This window comes from Marmota monax, unplaced genomic scaffold (assembly GCF_021218885.2).
Source record: "Marmota monax isolate L192 unplaced genomic scaffold, Marmota_monax_Labrador192_F-V1.1 WCK01_AAM20220418_F8-fsc00108, whole genome shotgun sequence".
NCBI lineage: Eukaryota > Metazoa > Chordata > Mammalia > Rodentia > Sciuridae > Marmota > Marmota monax.
In genome coordinates this window covers 2,672,872-2,691,869 of record NW_026694593.1, presented here as the reverse complement: position 1 = coordinate 2,691,869, position 18,998 = coordinate 2,672,872, and the positions used below count along the sequence as shown (strand labels likewise).

General features: G+C 37.0%; 1 protein-coding gene and 1 pseudogene across 1 annotated transcript in view; one reads left to right on the top strand and one right to left on the bottom strand.

Moving 5' to 3' along the window:
• The window catches only part of Nup210l (nucleoporin 210 like), a 120,528-nt gene that overhangs the window by 42,199 nt on the left and 59,331 nt on the right, over nucleotides 1-18,998 (bottom strand). Inside the window, exon 16 of the mRNA XM_046421753.2 lies at nucleotides 16,444-16,617. Coding sequence (XP_046277709.1) covers nucleotides 16,444-16,617 — 174 coding nt within the window. The remainder of the gene's footprint in view (nucleotides 1-16,443; nucleotides 16,618-18,998) is intronic.
• On the top strand, nucleotides 3,040-4,751 carry LOC124077242 (small ribosomal subunit protein eS7-like; annotated as a pseudogene).

The following is an 18,998-nucleotide window of genomic DNA, read 5'->3' as shown; positions in this document are numbered from 1 at the left end:
AGGAACTTTGAAGCCCTAAGCAACTCAGTGAGACCCTGTCTCTAAATAAAATACAAAATAGGGCTGGGGATGTGGCTCAGTGGTCAAGTGCCCCTGTGTTCAATCCCCAGTACCAAAAAGACAAAATTTCTAATTCCATGGATTCCTTTTATATAAGCTGGCATTTCTCTGGAAAAGAACATTCCTTTTTTCTTCTCCATCTTTCCCTTTCTTCTTTCATCCTTGATTTATTTCTCCCTCCTTTTTTTCTTTCTCTCTTATTATAATTTTTTTTGGGGGGGCAGTGTTGGGGACCCAGGGTCAAGCACTCTAGTGAGCTACATTATGGTACTTTCCTTATTATAATTTTAAGCATCTCTATACCATCATGGATTTTATTTTTAACTTGATATTTTTATCATTATCATTTTAATGCTCAAACTGTCTACAGTTTCGTTATCAGGAGCCTTCTCATGCCACTTCTTTTTGAGAATATACCATTAGTCTTTGAGAAAAATCCTTGCTTCCTAACAGAAGCTGTTTGGGGCTAATGTTGTACTTTCATTATTGAGCTGGAATCAGTTATTTCTCCCAGGTGCTCTGATTTTCTTAAATGAGGAATAATAATTAGAAACAAAAAATGTTGGTTCATTGATATTGGGGAATAGACCTTTTCATTGTACAGAGATAAGAAATAGAATTTGTTTAAAAAATCATGGGTTACATAGCAGTCTTAAAACATGGCTACAAACTCTCATCCTTGAGATGCTCAAACTTGGGATTTAGTAGTCAAAAACTTTTGGGGGGGGATTGAACCCAGGGGACTAATCATTCCTGCCTCAGCCTTCTGATCTGCTGGGATTACAGGTATGCACCACCATGCCCAGCAAGTCAAAGACTTTTAATCAACTATCTTGTTCAAAGAATGAAAGGAGTCATGTTTAAATAACCAAAAGAAATATAAGAGGGCTGGGGTTGTGGCTCAGCGGTAGAGCAGTTGTCTAGCATATGTGAGCCACTGGGTTCAATCCTCAGCACTATATAAAAATAAAATAAAGATATTAAAAAAAAGAAATATAAGAATGATGTCTCCTTTCATTCTGAATATCACTAAAGGAACAGAAGTTATAAAAAAAAGAACCAAAATGGGGCTGGGGCTGTAGCTTAGCGGCAGAGCACTTGCCTAGCATGCGTGAGACACTGAGTTAGATTTTCAGCACCACATAAAAATAAACAAATAAAATAAAGGCATTCTGTCCATTTACAACTACTAAAACAAACAAACAAACAAATAAACAAAAGAACCAAAAGAAGTTTCTGAAGTTGAAAAGTGCAATAACTGGAATGAAATATTCAATAGACAAATTCCTTCTTCCTTTCTTCCATTACTCCCGTACCAGGGATTGAATTCAGGGGTATTTAACCACTGAGCCACATACCCAGCCCTTTTTCATACTTTATTTTGAGACAGGGTCTCACTAAATTGTTTAGAGCCTCACTAAATTGCTTGAACTTGTGATCCTCTTGCCTCAGTCTCCCGAGTCACTGGGATTACAGATGTGAGCCATTGCACCCAGCCTTACTAGACAAATTCAATAGCAGACTTGAGCAGGCAGAAGAAAGAATCAGAGAACTTGCATACAGCTCAACTGAGACTATCCAGTTTGATGAACAGAAAAGAAAAAAGAATAAAGAAAAATGAACAAGCTTCTGAGACCTGTGGGACATCATCTTGTGTATCAATAGCAAAATGGGAGTGCCAGAAAAAGAAATAATGGAGAAAAAGAGAAAGAATGAACATTTGAAGAAATAATGGCTGAAAATCCAACAAACTGATGAATAACACTAAATATTCAAGGAGTTAAAAGAAGCTAGTACATGACTTAGAAAAAAGGTCAATAATTTCCTTGCATAAATTCAAAGATACCCATATCTAGACATATCATAGTCTGTCCAATGTTGAAGACACAAACAGAATTGTAAAGCCAAAAGAAAAAGGGATTTATATTTATATGGGATCCTTCAAGGAATTAACAGTTAATCTCTCATCAGAGATCATGAAGGACAGAAAACAGTGAGAGGACATAGTCAAAGTGAAAAAAGAGGGCTGGGGTTGTGGCTCAGTGGTAGAGTGCTCACTTAGCATGCATGAGGCACTGGGTTCGATCCTCAGCACCATATAGAAATAAAATAAAGAGGGCTGGGGTTATAGCTCAGTGGTAGAGCGCTCACCTGGCAGGTGTGAGGCACTGGGTTCGATTCTCAGAACCACATATAAATAAATGAATAAAATATATTGTGTCCACCTAAAACTAAAAAAAAATAATAAAAATTATGTATAATGTATAAACAAATATGTGCAAAATATATTTACATATTTTATATATATACATATATTTACATTATATATATATATATATATATATTTTTTTTTTTTTTTAAATAACAAAAGAAAAAGACTAGCCAGGCATGGTGGTGCATGCATACAATCCCAGTGGCTCCGGAAGCTGAGACAGGAGGATTGCAAATTCAAAGCCAGCTTTAGCAATGGTGAGGCACTAAGCAACTCAGTGAGACTGTCTCTAATAAAAAAAAATATATACAAAATTGGGCTGGGGATGTGCCCCTGAGTTCAATCCCTGGTACCAAAAAAAATAAAGAAAGAAAAGAAAAAGACTACAAACCAAGAATTCTTTTCTTTTCCAGTGTGGGTGATCAAACCTAGGGCCTTGTGCATGTTAGGCAAGTGCTCTAACACTGAGTTACACCCTTAGCTCCAACCAAGATTTGTATATTGAGCACAGCAATCCTTTCAAAATGGAAAAATTAAGATATCCTAAGATCTAATAAAAATGGAGAGGGGCTGGGGATGTGGCTCAAGCGGTGGCACGCTCGCCTGGCATGTGTGCGACCCGGGTTCGACCCTCAGCACCACATACAAAAAGAGATGTGTCCGCCGAAACCTAAAAAAATAAATATTAAAATTCTCTCTCTCCCTCCACCCCCTTTAAAAAAAATTAAAAAGAAATGGAGAGAATTTGTTGCTAGCAGAACTGCCCCATGATAAATGAAAAGGTAATTGGGTATGGTGGCACATGCCTATAATCCCAGTGGCTTGGGAGGCTGAGGCAGAAAGATTCCAAGTTTGATACCCGGCTCATCAACTTATCGAGGCCCTAAGCAACTTATCGAGACCTTGTATTAAAAGAAAGAATAAGAGGGGCTGGGGTTGTGGTTCAGCGGTAGAGCACTCACTTAGCATGTGCGAAGCACTGGGTTCAATTCTCAGCACCACATAAAAATAAAGGTATTGTGTCCAACTACAACTAAAAAATAAATATTAAAAAAAAAAGAAAGAATAAGAAAGAATCAGAGAACTTAAAGAGAGACAGAAGAAATGAGTTTTTGTTTGTAATTATTTTTCTCCTAATTTAAAAGACAAATGTATAAAGCAATAGTTATAAATCTGTTGGATGGGCATTTGATATATGTTGGGTGCAGAGCAGGCTGAACTGTGTTGTCTGCAGGGCAGGCTGAACTGTGTTGTCTGCAGGGCAGGCTGAACAGATGTTGGCTGCAAGATAGCCCACGCACTCAAACCCCCCTCTATCTGGTCCTTTATCACCTGTTTGCCTCAAGTCTGAACATTCAACCATGCTCAAGGCTGAACACTTAACCCCCCCTTGGGCCAACAAGGCAGCTTGCAGACCCAGAGGCCCCATTAGATTTGGGCTATAAAAACTCCCTCCTGCCAGGCCCCCCTCTCTCTTGCTCTTTCTCTCTTGCTCTCTCTCCCTTGCTCTTTATCTTTCTTACGTGCGCTCTCTGTCTCTCTCTTGCTCTTGCTCTCTCCCTGTTCATCTCTTCTCTTTTCTCTCTCTCTCTTTCCTTCTTTCCTTTCTCTTTGTTGCACTGCTGCAATAAAGATCTTTTGGTTGCTCCGAGTGTCGTGGTCACTTTCCTTTCAATATATAACTATGTAATCTAACAGCACAAAAAGAGGGGGAAGAAATTGAGCTATACAGGAGTGAAAGTTTTATATATTTCTGAAATTAAGTTGCTCTTATTCCAAACTAGATTGTTTAAGATTAATATGTTAATTGTAATCCTCAAGGAAACAACTTAAAAAAAAACTCAAAATAATATAGCTTTCTAAACAGGCATTCAACAAGGAAAAGGTCATATTCAGTTTCAGTAGGAAGACAGTGAAGGCCAAAGTCAAGAAACTAGCCTGATTTGAATTTAGCATCCCTCAGGCTCTTCTTGAGCTGGAGAGGAAGTTGGAACTTTAGGCTCAGCTAAGGAAGCTGAACATAACAACAGTCAAGGAAAATGAAGCTGGTGATGGTCACAAATTGGTTATCATCTTTGTTCTCATTCCTTAACTAAAATCTTTCTAGAAAGTCTAAATCTAACTAGTACATGAATTGGAGAAAAAACTCAGCAGGAAGCACATTATCTTTATTTCTCAAAGAAGAATTCTGCCTAAGCTAACTCAAAAAAAGTCATGCAAAAAATAAGCACAAATGTCCCAGCAACTGCATTCTGACTGCTATGATTGATATGATCTTTGAGGACTTGGTCTTCGCAAATGAAATTGTGGGCAAGAAAATCTGAGTAAGACTGGATGGTAGCCAGTTTGTAAAGGCTTATTTGGACAAAGCTCAGCAGAACAATGTGGAGCATGAGGCTGAAACCATTTTTTCTGGTGTGTTATAAGAAGCTCACAGGGCAAGGATATTAATTTTGAATTCATACAGTTTCCGTTATAAACAAACATGACTAAATAAAATATCATTCACACACACACACACAAATACAATAGAAGAACAAGAAAGTTAAAATGGTACACTGTAAAATATCTACCACAAAAGGAGGATGAAATGGAGAAATAAAGGAACAAAACAGATTCATGACAGAGAAAACAAGTAGCACAATGGCAGAGATGCCCTGGGTTCAATCCTTGGTACCAAAAAAAAAAAAAAAAGAAGAAGAAGAAGAAAAAAAAAAGAGCTGGAGAACAGGTACTCAGTGAAGTGGGAGACTGAGGGAATGTACTGAGATTTAATATAAATATATATAAAGTTAATCAGAATTTAGCTAGACCATGAAATGCATAGGTGACTATTAGGAGAAGTACTCTGCTTTTCTCAGTTTACGAGCAGAGAACTGTGGTGGTAGCAGTGGGGGAACCATCTTTTGGAGTCATGCCTAAACTTGAATCTTAGGAAAACATAATCCCCTGCATCTTCATCTCCCCTGAAGATTGCTGCAAAGTGCCATAGACAATGACCTGGTAGCAATCCATCTGAATGATTTACACAATGAAATCACCGTTATCTGGATATTCTAGTCTAAATCTGGTGAAACCCACTGGCCAGCAGCAGGGACAGACGGGGGTGGGCTCACTCTCTGAACACCAACGACTCTCAGGTGCAAAAGAAGCACCCCACCTATGCCAGAAAGGGTTCAATCTGCTGGGTGGGGGATATCCCTCTACAATACAAATGGGCCCACTGGTTTCCTGGCCAGCAGTAGAATTCCCAGAGTCACTATGTCCATGTGAAGGGAGGGTGGGGTGAAGTATTTGCTATTAACTCTAGACCTGTGTGATTCTCTCTGCACACCAAGAAATCCCTGAGAGCACAAAATGGCTACCAGAGTGGGACAGGGATCTGACTACCAGGCTGGGGAAACGTGATTCCTGTGGAGCACTCTGGCTCATAGGCCCACAGCAGAAGATGCAGAGCTGCCTAAGTTCACTCTGGAGGACGGGGGCATGGAGAAGACTGCATGAATAGACTAGGTGGCTGAACTCCATGTTGTTTTTGGAAGCCAGAGACTGAGAGATTCTCCAGCCCAATGCAGTCAGCTGCCTTCAGTCCTACAGCCAGCCAGGGTATATGCAGCCAGCTTGGGCATTGGCCAGGCCTCGAATGCCTGAGGATTTCAGAACTTAAAGCACCTGGAAGAAGTCTCTTCATGCTAAATCTTGGCTAGAGGACTTCTGGTCTTTTTTCATATCTGTTTTTTATTTCACTTGTGTGGTATTCTATGTTGGTTTGTTTAGCTTACATCACTACTTGTTATTTCATGTTTTTATATAATGTTAGGTATTTCTGATAACTCAATTAGATTTTTCTCTTCTTTCTTATCTCTCATATTTAGTCTCTTTCCTTTCTTTCTCTTCTCATTTTTCTTCTGTTTCTCTTTCCTCTCCTACACTGTTTTTTAAATCTCCCTTGTCCCTTCTTTCCCTTTTCTATTTTCTATATAGTTTAATATTAATTTTATTTTCTTTAGTACATAATTTTTCATCCTATTCTATATAATCAGTTCCCCTTTCTTCTTTTGTTTGATGAAGGCACAGAGAATATTTTTCATCAAGTTTTTTTTTTTCTTTCTTTCTTTCTTTGTACTGGGAATTGAACCCAGGGGTGCTTTCTAGGTCTCCATTCCTTTTTCTTTTATATTTTGAAACAAGGTTTCACCAAGTTGTTCAGGGTCTTATGCTAAGTTGCTGAGGCTGGCCTTGAACTTATGATCCTCCTGCCTCAGTCTCCTGATTCACCTGGTTTACCTGTGTGTGCCACCACACCCAGCTACAACAAGTTTTTAATGTGTCTCTATGTGTGTGTGTGTGTGTGTAATTAATTTTTAAAATTTATATATGACAGATATATATTGATATAAATTTTTCTTTAAAGCTATAGCTATTACTGGTGGTTACTCTCTCCTCTCAAAATTGAGTTGGATTAAGCATAGCACTTATAGCACTTTAACATGATGAGTAGGTGCTTTGGGGCTTAGATAAAGCCTTAGACTGGGGCCCATCATAAACAGAAATCAGCTCACAAAAAAGACCCTCAAATAACAATGGTAAAGATTTTTATCCCAAAAGAAGTGCAAATTTCAACACAGAAACACAGATAACATGAGAAAGCAAGGAAATAATATTCCTCCAAAAGTTCAAAACTCCCCAATTACTGAATCCATAGCTACTAAAGTAAAGGAAATGTCAAAGAATTTTAAAATTTGATAGTTCAAATGATCAATGAAATAAAAGAAGAACTAAGTAGTGAATTAAGGAGCATAACATAGAATATGAAAGAACATTTCATTAAAGAGAGAGTTTGAAAAAGAACCAAACAAAAATCTTAGAAATGATAGGCACAATAAGTCAAATAAAAAACCCAGTGAAAAATTTCTCGAATAGACTAGATGAAGCAGAATAAAAAATATCAGGGCTTAAGGACAAGGTGGGTGAACTATAACATTCAGACAATAATTAAAAAAAAACAATAGAAATAAAAAGAAACTACAAATAGATCTCTGGGACAATATTAAAAGACAAAATTTAGGACTCTAAAGTCTCAGCCAGGGACTGGGCCTGTGGCTCAGGGATGAATATCTCTACCATTGTTATTTGAGGGTCTTTTTTTGTTTTATTTTTATAAAAAATAAGTAAACAAAATAAAGGGATGCTATCCATTTATAACTACAAAAAAATTTTTTAAGTTAAAAAAAATAAAGTCTCAACCAGGCACCATGGCACATGCCTATAATCCCAGCTACTCAGGAAACTGAGGCAGGGAGATCACAAGTTTGAGGCCAACCTCAGCAATTTAGCAAGACTCTGTCTCAAAATAAAAAATAAAAGGGATGGGGATGTAGCTCAGTGATAAGGTACCCCTGGGTACCTAGTACCCTAAAAAACAAAACCAAAAAAACCCCCCCAAAAACACAACCTTTTAGATCTCAAGAAAGGAATGAAGATGACAGCTAATGGCACAGAAAACTTATTCAGTGAATTAGCAAAAAAAAAAAAACAAAAACAAAAACAAAACTCTAATCTTGTAAATACTTGTGAATAAGATGAACCTGCAACATACTGTAAGCATTTGTAACTCCAAATACAGACGACCAAAAAAGAGCCGCTCCATGATATGATAGTCAGAATGCCAATAATTCAGAATAAAGAAAGAATTTTAACAGCTGCAAGGGAGAAGCTCCAAGGGACTTATACAAGCAAACCTACCAGAACAGCACCAGATTTCTCAAAAGAAAATCAAGGATAGGAGAGCATGGAATGATATATTTCAAGCCCTGAAAGAAAATAACTGTCAACTAGATCACAATATTCAGCAAAGCTGTCCTTCAGAATTGGAGAAAAAACAAAAACTTTCCAAGAGATAAGCATCAACTAAAGGAATGCTGATTAAGACAGCACTGCAAAAGATATTTAAAGGAATCCTACACAGAGAAGAAGATAAAAACAACCAAAAGAGCACAAAAAAGAAATATAATTAGAAGAGCAGATAAGCAAACGAGAGTCAGAAATGAACCAGACATTAGAAATAAAACAAAATGACAGGAAAGAATACATACCTCTCTATAATAATGTTGAATATAAATGATCTTAATTCTCTAAATAAAGACATAAACTCAGCTGGGTACTGTGGCGCATGTCTGTAATATCAGCGGCTTGGGAGAAGGTAGAGGATCACGAGTTCAAAGCCAGCCTCAGCAATGGCAAGGCACTGAGCAACTCAGTGAGACCCTGTCTCTAAATAAAATCCAAAATGGGCTGGATGATCAGGAACCATCTTGTCACAAGTTATAAAGGATTCATTTCTGTTTTCTGTGAAATATTACGATTTCTATTTAGCCTGGCCATGTTTTGATGTTTAAACTTGCTTGGAATGCCTGTCAGTGCCTTGAACTCACCCATGCCTGGCTTTCCCTGACCAGATAAGGACCCTCTCTGAAACTTTAGTGGGGCCTCATAAATTCTGATGTTGGGATCTAATTTTACTCCCTAAGTGCTGAACCATTTAGATCATTAACCTGCCTTTGTGTTATACTTGTCAAAATTCTGATATCTGTAAGTTCTCAAGACACCCCCCTTTTTTGCAACTTTCTGTGCTATAAAGCTGCATTCCTAGAGAGCTGCAATGCTGTCTTCTATTCCCACTGATTTCGGAAGAGCGAGCCCCGGCCATTTGGATTTGTGAACTTGCTTTAATTTGACTTGAATTGGAGTTGGTGGTCTTTTCTTTGCATCGTGGTTTAACACAGGGGAGGTGGCTCAGTGGTTGAGAGCCCCTGAGTTCAATCCCCAGCACCAAAAACAAAACAAACAAACAAACAAAAAAAGACATAAGCTGGCAGATTGATTAGAAAACAAGGCCCAAGTACATGTTGTGTTAAGAAGCACTCTTCACCAGCAAGACATTCACAGATTCAGAGGATAGAAAACAATAGTCCATGCAAACGGAACCCAAAAATGGTAGTAGAAGTAGCTATTCTTGTATTCAACAGGCAGACCTCAAGCCAAAATTAGTTAGAAGAGACAAAGAAGGTCACTGTGTATTGGTAAGGGGAATAATCTGACAAGAAGACATAATGATTGTAAATATTTATGCCCCAAATGTCAGTGTACCCAATTTCATAAAAAACCAACCACTTGATAAAAGGGACAGATGGGCCCCAGTACAATAATAGTGGGTGACTTCAATTTACCAGTCTTACTAATAAATCATACAGACATAAAATCAACAAAGATACAACAGAGTTAGACTATACTTTAGATCAAAATGGATTTAATAGATATCTATGGAATATTTTATCCAACAATAGCTGAATACATTTTATTTTCAGCTGTTTATGGAACTTTCTCCAAAATAAATCACACATTAGACATTAAGCACATCTTGGCAAATACAAAAAAAAAATTAGATAATTCCTTGAATTTTGTCAGATCATAATGAAATTTTTTTGAAACCAACAGCAAGAAAAAAGTATAGAAACTATGCAAACACAGGGAGATTGAGAGATATATTTTCGTTTTTTACACTAGGGGTTAAACCCAGGGGCATTTTACCATTGAGCTACATCATCCCCAGTCCTTTGCATTATTTATTTTGAGACAGGGTTTCACTAAATTGCAGGTGACCTTGAATTTGCAATCCTCCTGCCTTAGCCTCCCAAGTAGCTGGGATTACAGTGTGTACCACCGCTCTCAAGCCAAAAATTACACACTTTTGAATGATGAGTATATCATTGAAGAGCTTAAGGGAGAAATTTAAAAATTCTTAGGCTGGGCATAGTGGCAGACACCTGTAGTCCCAGCGACTCAAGAGGCCTAGGCTGAAGGATCACAAGTTCAAGGCTAGCCTCAGAAACTTAGCAAGGCCCTAGCAATTTAGCAAGACCCTATCTCAAAAGGAATAATAGAAAGGGCTGAGGATGTGACTCTTTGGTAAAGTGCCTCTGGATTCAATTCTTAGTACCTACATAAGTATATAAATGTATAAATTTGAGCAAACTGAATTTAGGAGTATATAAAAAGGTTTATATACCATAACCAAGTAGAATTTATCCAAAGAATATAAAGTTGGTTCAACATATGAAAATAAATCCATATACTATACCAAATTAATACAGGAAAAAACAGATGCAGAAAGAGCATTTGACAAAATGTAATACTCTTGTTTTGTTTTATTTTTTGGTGCTGGGGATCGAAACCAGGACCTTGTGCATGCAAGGCAAGCACTCTATCAACTGAGCTATATCCTCAGCCCCCAACACTCTTTAATGATCAAAAAAATTCAACAAATTAAAAAACAACTTTTTCAGCCTAGAAAGGTCATCTGTGAAAAACCCACATCCAATATCAGATTTAATGGTCTAGACTGGAAGTTTTCCCCATAAGATTAGAAAAAGTATAAGGATATCTATTCTCACTACTTCTCCTGAACATTATACTGTAGGGTTCTAGTCAGGGCAACTAGGCAAGAAAATGATAGAGGCATCCAGATTACAGATGAAGAAGTATAACCATCTCTATTTTCAGATGACATGGTTTTATATATAGAAATCTGTAAGGAATCCAACAACAACAAAAAACTATTAGAATTAGTAAATGAGTGCAACAAGATTACAGATACAAAATCAATACGTAAAAGGCAATTGTATTTTCTTTTCTTTCTTTTTTGGTACTGGGGATGAAATATAGGGGTGCTATACCACTGATCTATATCACCAGTCCTTTTTATTTTTGAGATAGGATCTCAGTATGTTGCTGAAGGTCTCACTAAATTTCTGAGGCTGGCCTTGAGCTTACAGTCCTCCTGACTCAGCCTCCTGAGTTCCTGAGATTACAGGCATGTGCCACCATATCCAGCTCAGTTGTATTTCTACTACTAGCAATGAATAATCTGAAAATGAAATTAAGGAAATAACACCATTTATGATAGCATCAAAAAGAACAAAAAGTGGTGCTTTCTTGTAATCCCAGCAATTTGAGAGGCTGAAGTTTGCAAGTTGGAGGCCAGCCTCAGCAATTTAGTAGTACTCTATCTCAAAATAAAAAAAGGACTGGAGATGTAGCTCAGTGGTAAAGCATCCCTATGTTAAATCCCCAATCCCCCTCACCACAAACACAAAAATTAATAGCATAAATTTTGGAGTTCAGAAATGAATTCTCATGTTTATGGTTAATAAATTTTCAATAAAAATGCCAAGACTACTCAAAGGAAAAAGAATAATTTTAATAATAAATGGTTCTGAGTCAACTGGATATTCACATACAAAAGAATGAAGATGGATTCCTACCTCACACTATAGATAAAAATGAACTCAACATGGATCAGGGGACAAAATTAAGAGCTATAAAACTCTTAGAAGAAATCAAAGTCATAAATCTTTTTGCCCTTGGATTGGGCAATAGTTTCTTAGATACTACACCAAAAGTATAAGCAACAACAACAAAAAAATGATTAATTGGATAAACTAAAAACTTCTGTGCTTCAAAAAAATGCTATCAAGAAGGTGAAAGAAAACCCATAAAACAGTATAAAAATCTTGCAAATCAAGTTTGAAAAGGAACTTGTATCTAGAATATATGAAATGAAGAACTCTTAAAACAGAATAAAAAGACAATTCAATTAAAAAAAAACTGTCAAAGGCTAGGTGTGGTGGTATATGCCAATAACCCCAGCTACTCAGGAGGCTGAGGCAGGACCACCTGGGCAACTTAGCAAGATCCTATCTCAAAATGAAAACAATAGAAAGATGCGGATGACTTAAAGGATAAATTTTACCAAATGTTTAAAGAACAATGAATGCAATAATTCTCAACTTCTTCCAAAAATAGAAAATGGGGATGTAGCTCAGTGGTAGAGTGCTTTAGTAGCATGTGCAAGGCCCTGGGTTCAGTCTTCAGTATAAGGGGAAAAGAGCTGGCAAAAGATCTGAAAAAAAGCTGGTAAAATATATTTCTTCAAAGAAGATATACAGATGGCCAATAAACACATGGAAAGATGCATAATCTAATTAGTCATTGGGAAGTGCAAATAAAAATCACCATGAGATACTACTTCATATCCTCTAGGAAGGTTATATCAAAATGACAAGCATTAACAAGTATTGGGGGTGGGGGTGACTGGGGTTGTAGCTCAGCAGTAGAGCACTTGCCTAGCACGTGCAAGGCACTGGCTTCCATCCTCAGCACCACATAAAAATAAATGAATAAAATAAAAGTATTATGTCCGACTATAAAAAACTAAAAAGTATTTTTTTAAAAGCAAGTATTGGCAAGGATAGAGAAAGACTGCTATTCTCATACCTTGCTAGGGGAAATGTAAAATAATGCAGCTCTTCAAAAGACTAAACAGAGTTAACATATGACTCAACAATTCCAATTCTAGATACATACTTAAGAGAAATGAAAACATGTGAATATTCATGGCAGCACTTTATTGGTAGCCTCAAAATAGAAACAACACATCCATTCAACAGATTAGTGGAAAAGCAAATTGTAGTATTTCTACATAATGGATTACCATTCAAGAACACACACAAAAAAGAATCCAGTATTGATAAATGCTACACAAATGAACTTTGAAAACATGCTAAATGAAAGAAGCTAACTTTTATAAGTAACACACATTATATGATTTATATGAAATGTCTAAATAGGCAAATCCATTGAGATAAAAACTATATTAGTGATTGACAGCAGCTAAGAGGAGGTAATGAAAGCAACTGCTAATTAGTATGGGACTTCTGGGGAAAATGAGAATTATCTGGAAGCCAGGCATGGTGGATGCCTGTAATGCCAGCTTCTCAGGAGACAAGCAGGAGCATCACAAGTTTGAGGCCAGGCTGGGCCATTTAGAACATGTCTCAAAATTTAAAGGGCACAAGGCCATGGTTTTAATCCCTAGTACTGCAAACAAGAACAACAAAAAGAGCTGGAGTAAGGTGGTGTGGTGGTTCCTAAATAACTTTAAATTGTACATTTCAAGAGGTTGAACTATATGACTTAAATATCATATCTCAAGTATAAAAATAAATATATATAGGAAGGGTGATAGAGAATCATGTCTCTAACTCAAATGGTTCAGGGAAAACATTTTTTGTAACTTTTCTGTAAACTTGAATTATTTGAAATGAATAGAAAATGACATTGAAGATAATTATGCTATAGGGGTAAAGCTGGTTCTATTCCACTTGTAGTGTTTGTGATTTTTTCATTTTATTTGTTTGTTTTTGCAGTTCTGGGGATGAAACCGAGGACCTCACACAGGCAAGGCAAGTGTTGAACCCCGATGCAAAGAAAAGACCACTGACTCCAATTTTAAATAAAATTAAAGCAAGCTTGTATTGTGTACACACAAAAAAGAGTGATCAATGGCTGTCTCTCCCAACCTGGGCTAGAGACCAGCACTCCAGCTTTCCAGGAATAAGGTTTTATAGCACAAAAAATTGCAAAGGGGGGGGTGTCTTGAGAACTTACAGATAACAGGATTTTGACAAGCATAATACAAAGGAAGTTCCCCTTTTCTCTCCCTTTCCATCCCACCTCATGTATCTGTTTAATGTTAATCTTTTCTTCCTGCTCTTCCTCCCTGCTCTGTTCTTAGTTGCTCTCATTATATCAAAGAAGACATTTGGTATTTGTTTTTTAGGGATTGGCTAGCTTCACTAAGCATAATCTGCTCTAGTGCCATCCATTTCCCTGCAAATTCTATGATTGAAGATCGTACGTTAATTATCTAAATGGCTTAACATTTCAAGGTAGGGAATAAATTTAGATCCCAACATCAGAATTTATGAGGCACGGCTAAGGTTTTAGAGAGGATTGTTATCTGGTCAGGGAAAGCCAGGCATGGGTGAGTTCAAGGCACAAGGAGGAACTCCAAACAAGTTTAGAAATCACAGTAATTTATAGTAAAACAGAAATTAACTTTTCATGACTTTGTGTTGAGATGGCTCACAATCTTAAGATGGAATTAGGCTGGGTTCATCACAAATAAAGTGATCTTCCACTGAGCTATATCCCCAGCCCAGAAATACTTTTTGAAAAGTGAATCAGGGACTGGGAGTGTGAACAGTGGTAGAGCTCTTGCCTCGCACGTGGGAGGCACTGGGTTTGAACCTCAGCACCACATAAAAATAAAATAAAGGTATTGTGTCCATATACAACTAAAATATATTTTTAAAAGTGAATCATTCATAAAATTAAAATGATAATACTTAGTGTGGAATTTGATTCTGAAAAAAATCTGGGTTCTAGACCTGTAACATCTCATACTATTCTTTAATAATATAAGGCAGTACAACATAAAGTTAATAACATGTTTGTGATCAGACAGATGTACTACTTTCTAGTTGATGACTTTGGGGAATGTTACTCAACTTCTAAAAGCCTCAGTGTTGTGGTTTAGCTTTATTCATTGATTTTTAAAAAATAATTATTTATTTATATGTGGTCCTGAGAATTGAACTCAGTGCCTCACACATGCTAGGCAAGTGCTCTACTACTGCATTACAACCCCAGCCCAGTGTTGTGGTGTAGATATGAGGTGTCCCCCAAAAGCTCCTGTGTTAATTCAGGACTATTCAGAGGTGAAATGATTAAATCGTGAGAGGTGTAGCCTAATCAGTCCACTCTAGTTTGACTAGACTAACTGAGTGGTAACTGTAGGTAGGTGAGGCTTGGCTTGAGGAAGAAAGTGGGTCACTAGGGATGTACCCTGGAAGAACTGATCTTCCTTGTGGCCCCATCAGCACCCCCTGCTTCCTGGATGTCATGAGTGGAACAGCTATTCCCTGCTATACCATCATGCTCTGCCTTGTCTTGGGCTCAGAGCAATGGAGTCAGTCAATCTGGATGGTACCTCTGAAACCTTGAACTCAGAATAAACTTATACTCATTTAAGTTGTTCTTGTCAGCTAGTTGAGTTATAGCAATGAAAAGCTGACTAACACATTGAGTTTTCTCATCTGTAAAATGGGGAAAATTAATAGATTGTTTGCCGCAGTCTGGCTGGGCACAAAATCACGAGCCACCACACAGCTTGTAGATTCAAACAGCAACTCTTTATTCCCGAACTCACACCAGCCGTCTACAATCACGTTCTGGGGAAATCCACGTTCTCTGCCCAAATCCACCTTCTCTCCCAAATTCACCTCCACTGGGCTTCTACCTCCAAAATATACTGTCTGAATCCCGTGAGAACTCAAGGGGAACTCAGGCAGCAGGATACGCCCTATTCCCAGCAGGAATAATCTTAAACCTTAAACCTGGAACCTAAACTGGGAACGCCCTAAACAAGATTATCTTAAAACCGGGAACACCCTAATCTGCCTTGGTCCTTGAGCAAGGTTAAGTACATTCAATGTCACTGCAACATGGGGTACGCTGGCAAGGAAATTGTCATACTTACTTGGCTAATGGCTCCTAGCAATTGTTCTGTTCTGTATAGGGTGAGTAATGACTTCTCCCATGATTAGGATTACAGTCAACCTCATTTATTATATAGTCCAATGTTCTAGCTTTTTAGTTGTATATGGACACAATACCTTCATTTTATTTTTTTTAAAGGCATACTAAGCCTTTTTTTTAAAGAGAGAGAGAGAGAAAGAGAGAGAGAGAGAGAGAGAGAGAGAGAGAGAGAGAGAGAAAGTTTTTAATTTTATTTTTATGTGATGCTGAGGATCAAACCCAGTGCCTCCCACGTGGAATGTGAAAGTTCTACCACTGAGCTACACTCCCAGTCCCTGATTCACTTTTTAAAAATTTATTAGACAAATCATTATTAGACAATTAATTCTTCATTTCTCTGCTACATACAAAATAACTACATTATTGCTCATCATTAAATTTTATTATTTATTAACAATGCTAAAAGATTTATTATGAAAGCCTATTAGCAAAACCTTTTGGAAGTAATTAGGAGAGATCTCCGTTGTCTATTGTCATAATCACAAGCTGACTGTGTACAACAAGCACAGTCATGTCACTAAGTTTACCAAGTCTAACAGTTTACTCACTATTAGAAAATGAGTAACAAAATAGTTACCTTGACTTTAATGAGACAAAAGCTATATTTCATATCCCTGCCTCTAAAGCATGGAAAACAAAAATGCCTGGTTGGAAACAGACTTGATGCTTACCAGTTGTTTGTTGTGCTGAGGCAGAGGACAGGGTTGGGCACCAGCTGGCACCTTGTATACTGGTGTTATGGACATACTGGCAGGATGGGCACATATGAAGCGCACTTGTACAACCTCCACAGCTGGACTAGGGTTCAGGACTCCTGGGTGATTTCCAATTCGAAATGTGAGAACCTTTAAGGAAATATTAGAGCAAGAGATAATTACGTGTAGACATTTTAAAAATATATATTTTTAGTTGTAGATGGACCACAATACTTCTGTTTATTTAGGTTTTTTTTTTTTTTTTTTTGTGGTGCTGGGGATTGAACCCAGTGCCTCACCTGTGCTTTGCAAACTCTCCATCACTGAGCCACAACCCCAACCCTATCTATGGGTAGACATTTGATGTTGGTTGAGCACATCTAAATGTGCCATTCAAATTCCATTACAGAGAGTTGATTTGGACATTGTAATCAGACAAATCCCTTAAAGACATTATAGTTCTTAATTATCTGTGTTTTGGGGCATTAAAGGTATCATGAACTTTTTAAAAAATTGAGCTTTGGAGTCTGGGGTTGTGGCTCAGTGGTAGATCACTTGCCTCGTATGTGTGAGGCACTGGGTTTGATCCTCAGCACCACATAAAAATAAATAAAATAAAGGTATTATGTCCATCTACAACTAAAAAAAAAAATGAAGATAAAAGGAAAAAAAAGAGAGAGAGAGAAGGAAAAAGGAAAAAATCAAGCTTTGGCCAGACATTCTCCAGCATCCAGTTTGTAAAGAAAACATAATCAAGACAGCAATAATCAGACCAATGAGGACAGCTCTGCTTTTGCTACTGAGATTGACCATCAGCATTCTTAAATCTGCATTACTGTGTCTTAATGGACAGTGGTTTATTTTGTTGTAAACATGTGTTTGTAGAACTATTCTAATACATAAAATTTTTGTCTCTATTCTAATAAATAAAAAGATTTTTGCTCCCATGAGATAAAGCAAATTTACAAAATTAAAAACAACCAAGCCTCGATCTATTAGCTCAGTCTTTTGCCTCCAACAAACTTTTGTTACCAATTGGTAAAAAGTGTAAAAACTAGGGCTGGGGTTGTGGCTCCGTGGTAGAGCACTTGCCTAGAATCCAGCGCTTGCAAGGCCCTGGATTTGATCCTCAGCACCACATAAAAATAAATAAATAAAGGTATTGTGTCCAGTTACAACTAAAAAATAAATATTAAAAAAGTATAAAAATTATGTTGTGTTACAATTTGTCTTATGTGAAAGTAATAATGAATAACATTGTGGAAACAGAAAGAAATTAGGATGCTTTAATTGGGAGTTAATTAGGCCCTGAAATTACTAATAGTTCATTCAATAACAGGAAAAAAGAAAACTACCTCAACATAACAGAAGTTTTATATTGAAAAACCCATAGCTAATGTTATATTCAATGGTTACACTGAAAGTTTTTTCTCTACTCAAGAATAAAGCAAGGATATACACTTTTGCCACTTCTATTCAACATTGTTCTACAAGGTTCAAGAACACAAGCTCGGGCTGGGCTGTGGCTCAAGCGGTAGCCCGCTCGCCTGGCATGCATGCGGCCCAAGTTCGACCCTCAGCACATGCAAACAAAGATGTTGTGTCCGCTGAGAACTAAAAAATAAATATTAAAAAATTCTCTCTCTCTCTCTCACACTCTCTCTTTTTTTTTTTTTTTTTAAAAGAGCACATGCTCATGTACAAACTACTACATGAATTCAGCAAAGCATCTGGATACTAAGTCAACTTATAAAAATCAGGTACATTTTTATACACTAACAATGAACAGTTTGAAAAGGAAATTATGAAAGCAATTCCATTTAAAATAGCCTCAAAAAGAATAAAATATTTAGGAATTAGTTTAACCAAGGAGGTGAAAGACTTGTACAATGAAAACTACAAAATGTGGTTAAAAGAAGTTAAAGAAGATAGAAAGAAATTCCATGTTCATAGAATGGAAGACTTAATGTTAAGATGTTAATACTATCCAAAGTGATTTACAGATTCAATGCAATCCCTATCAAAATCCCAAAGATTAAGAAGGCTGAGGCAGGAGAATTGCAAGTTCAAAGCCTGGACAACTTAGATCCTGTCTCAAAATAAAAAGGGCTGGGCAATTAATAAAGGGCATATGAACTGAACGGACACTTCTCAAAAAAGAAATACAAATGGCCAATAAATACATGAAAGTACAAATACATAAAAAATGTTCAATATCATTAGCAATTAGAGAAATGCAAATCAAAACTACATTGAGATTTCATCTCACGCCAGTCAGAATGGTAGTCTCAAGAATACAAATGATAATAGTTGCTAGAGAGGATGTGGACAAAAAGGAATACTTTTGCACTATTGGTGGAACTGTAAATTAGTACAACTACTATGGTAATCAGTATAGAGGCTCTTCAAAAGACTAGGCATGGAACCACCATATGATCCAACTATATACACTTCTCAGTATTTACCCTGAAGAATTAAAGTCATCTTACTATAGTGATACATGCACATTTGTGTTTATAACAGCACAATTC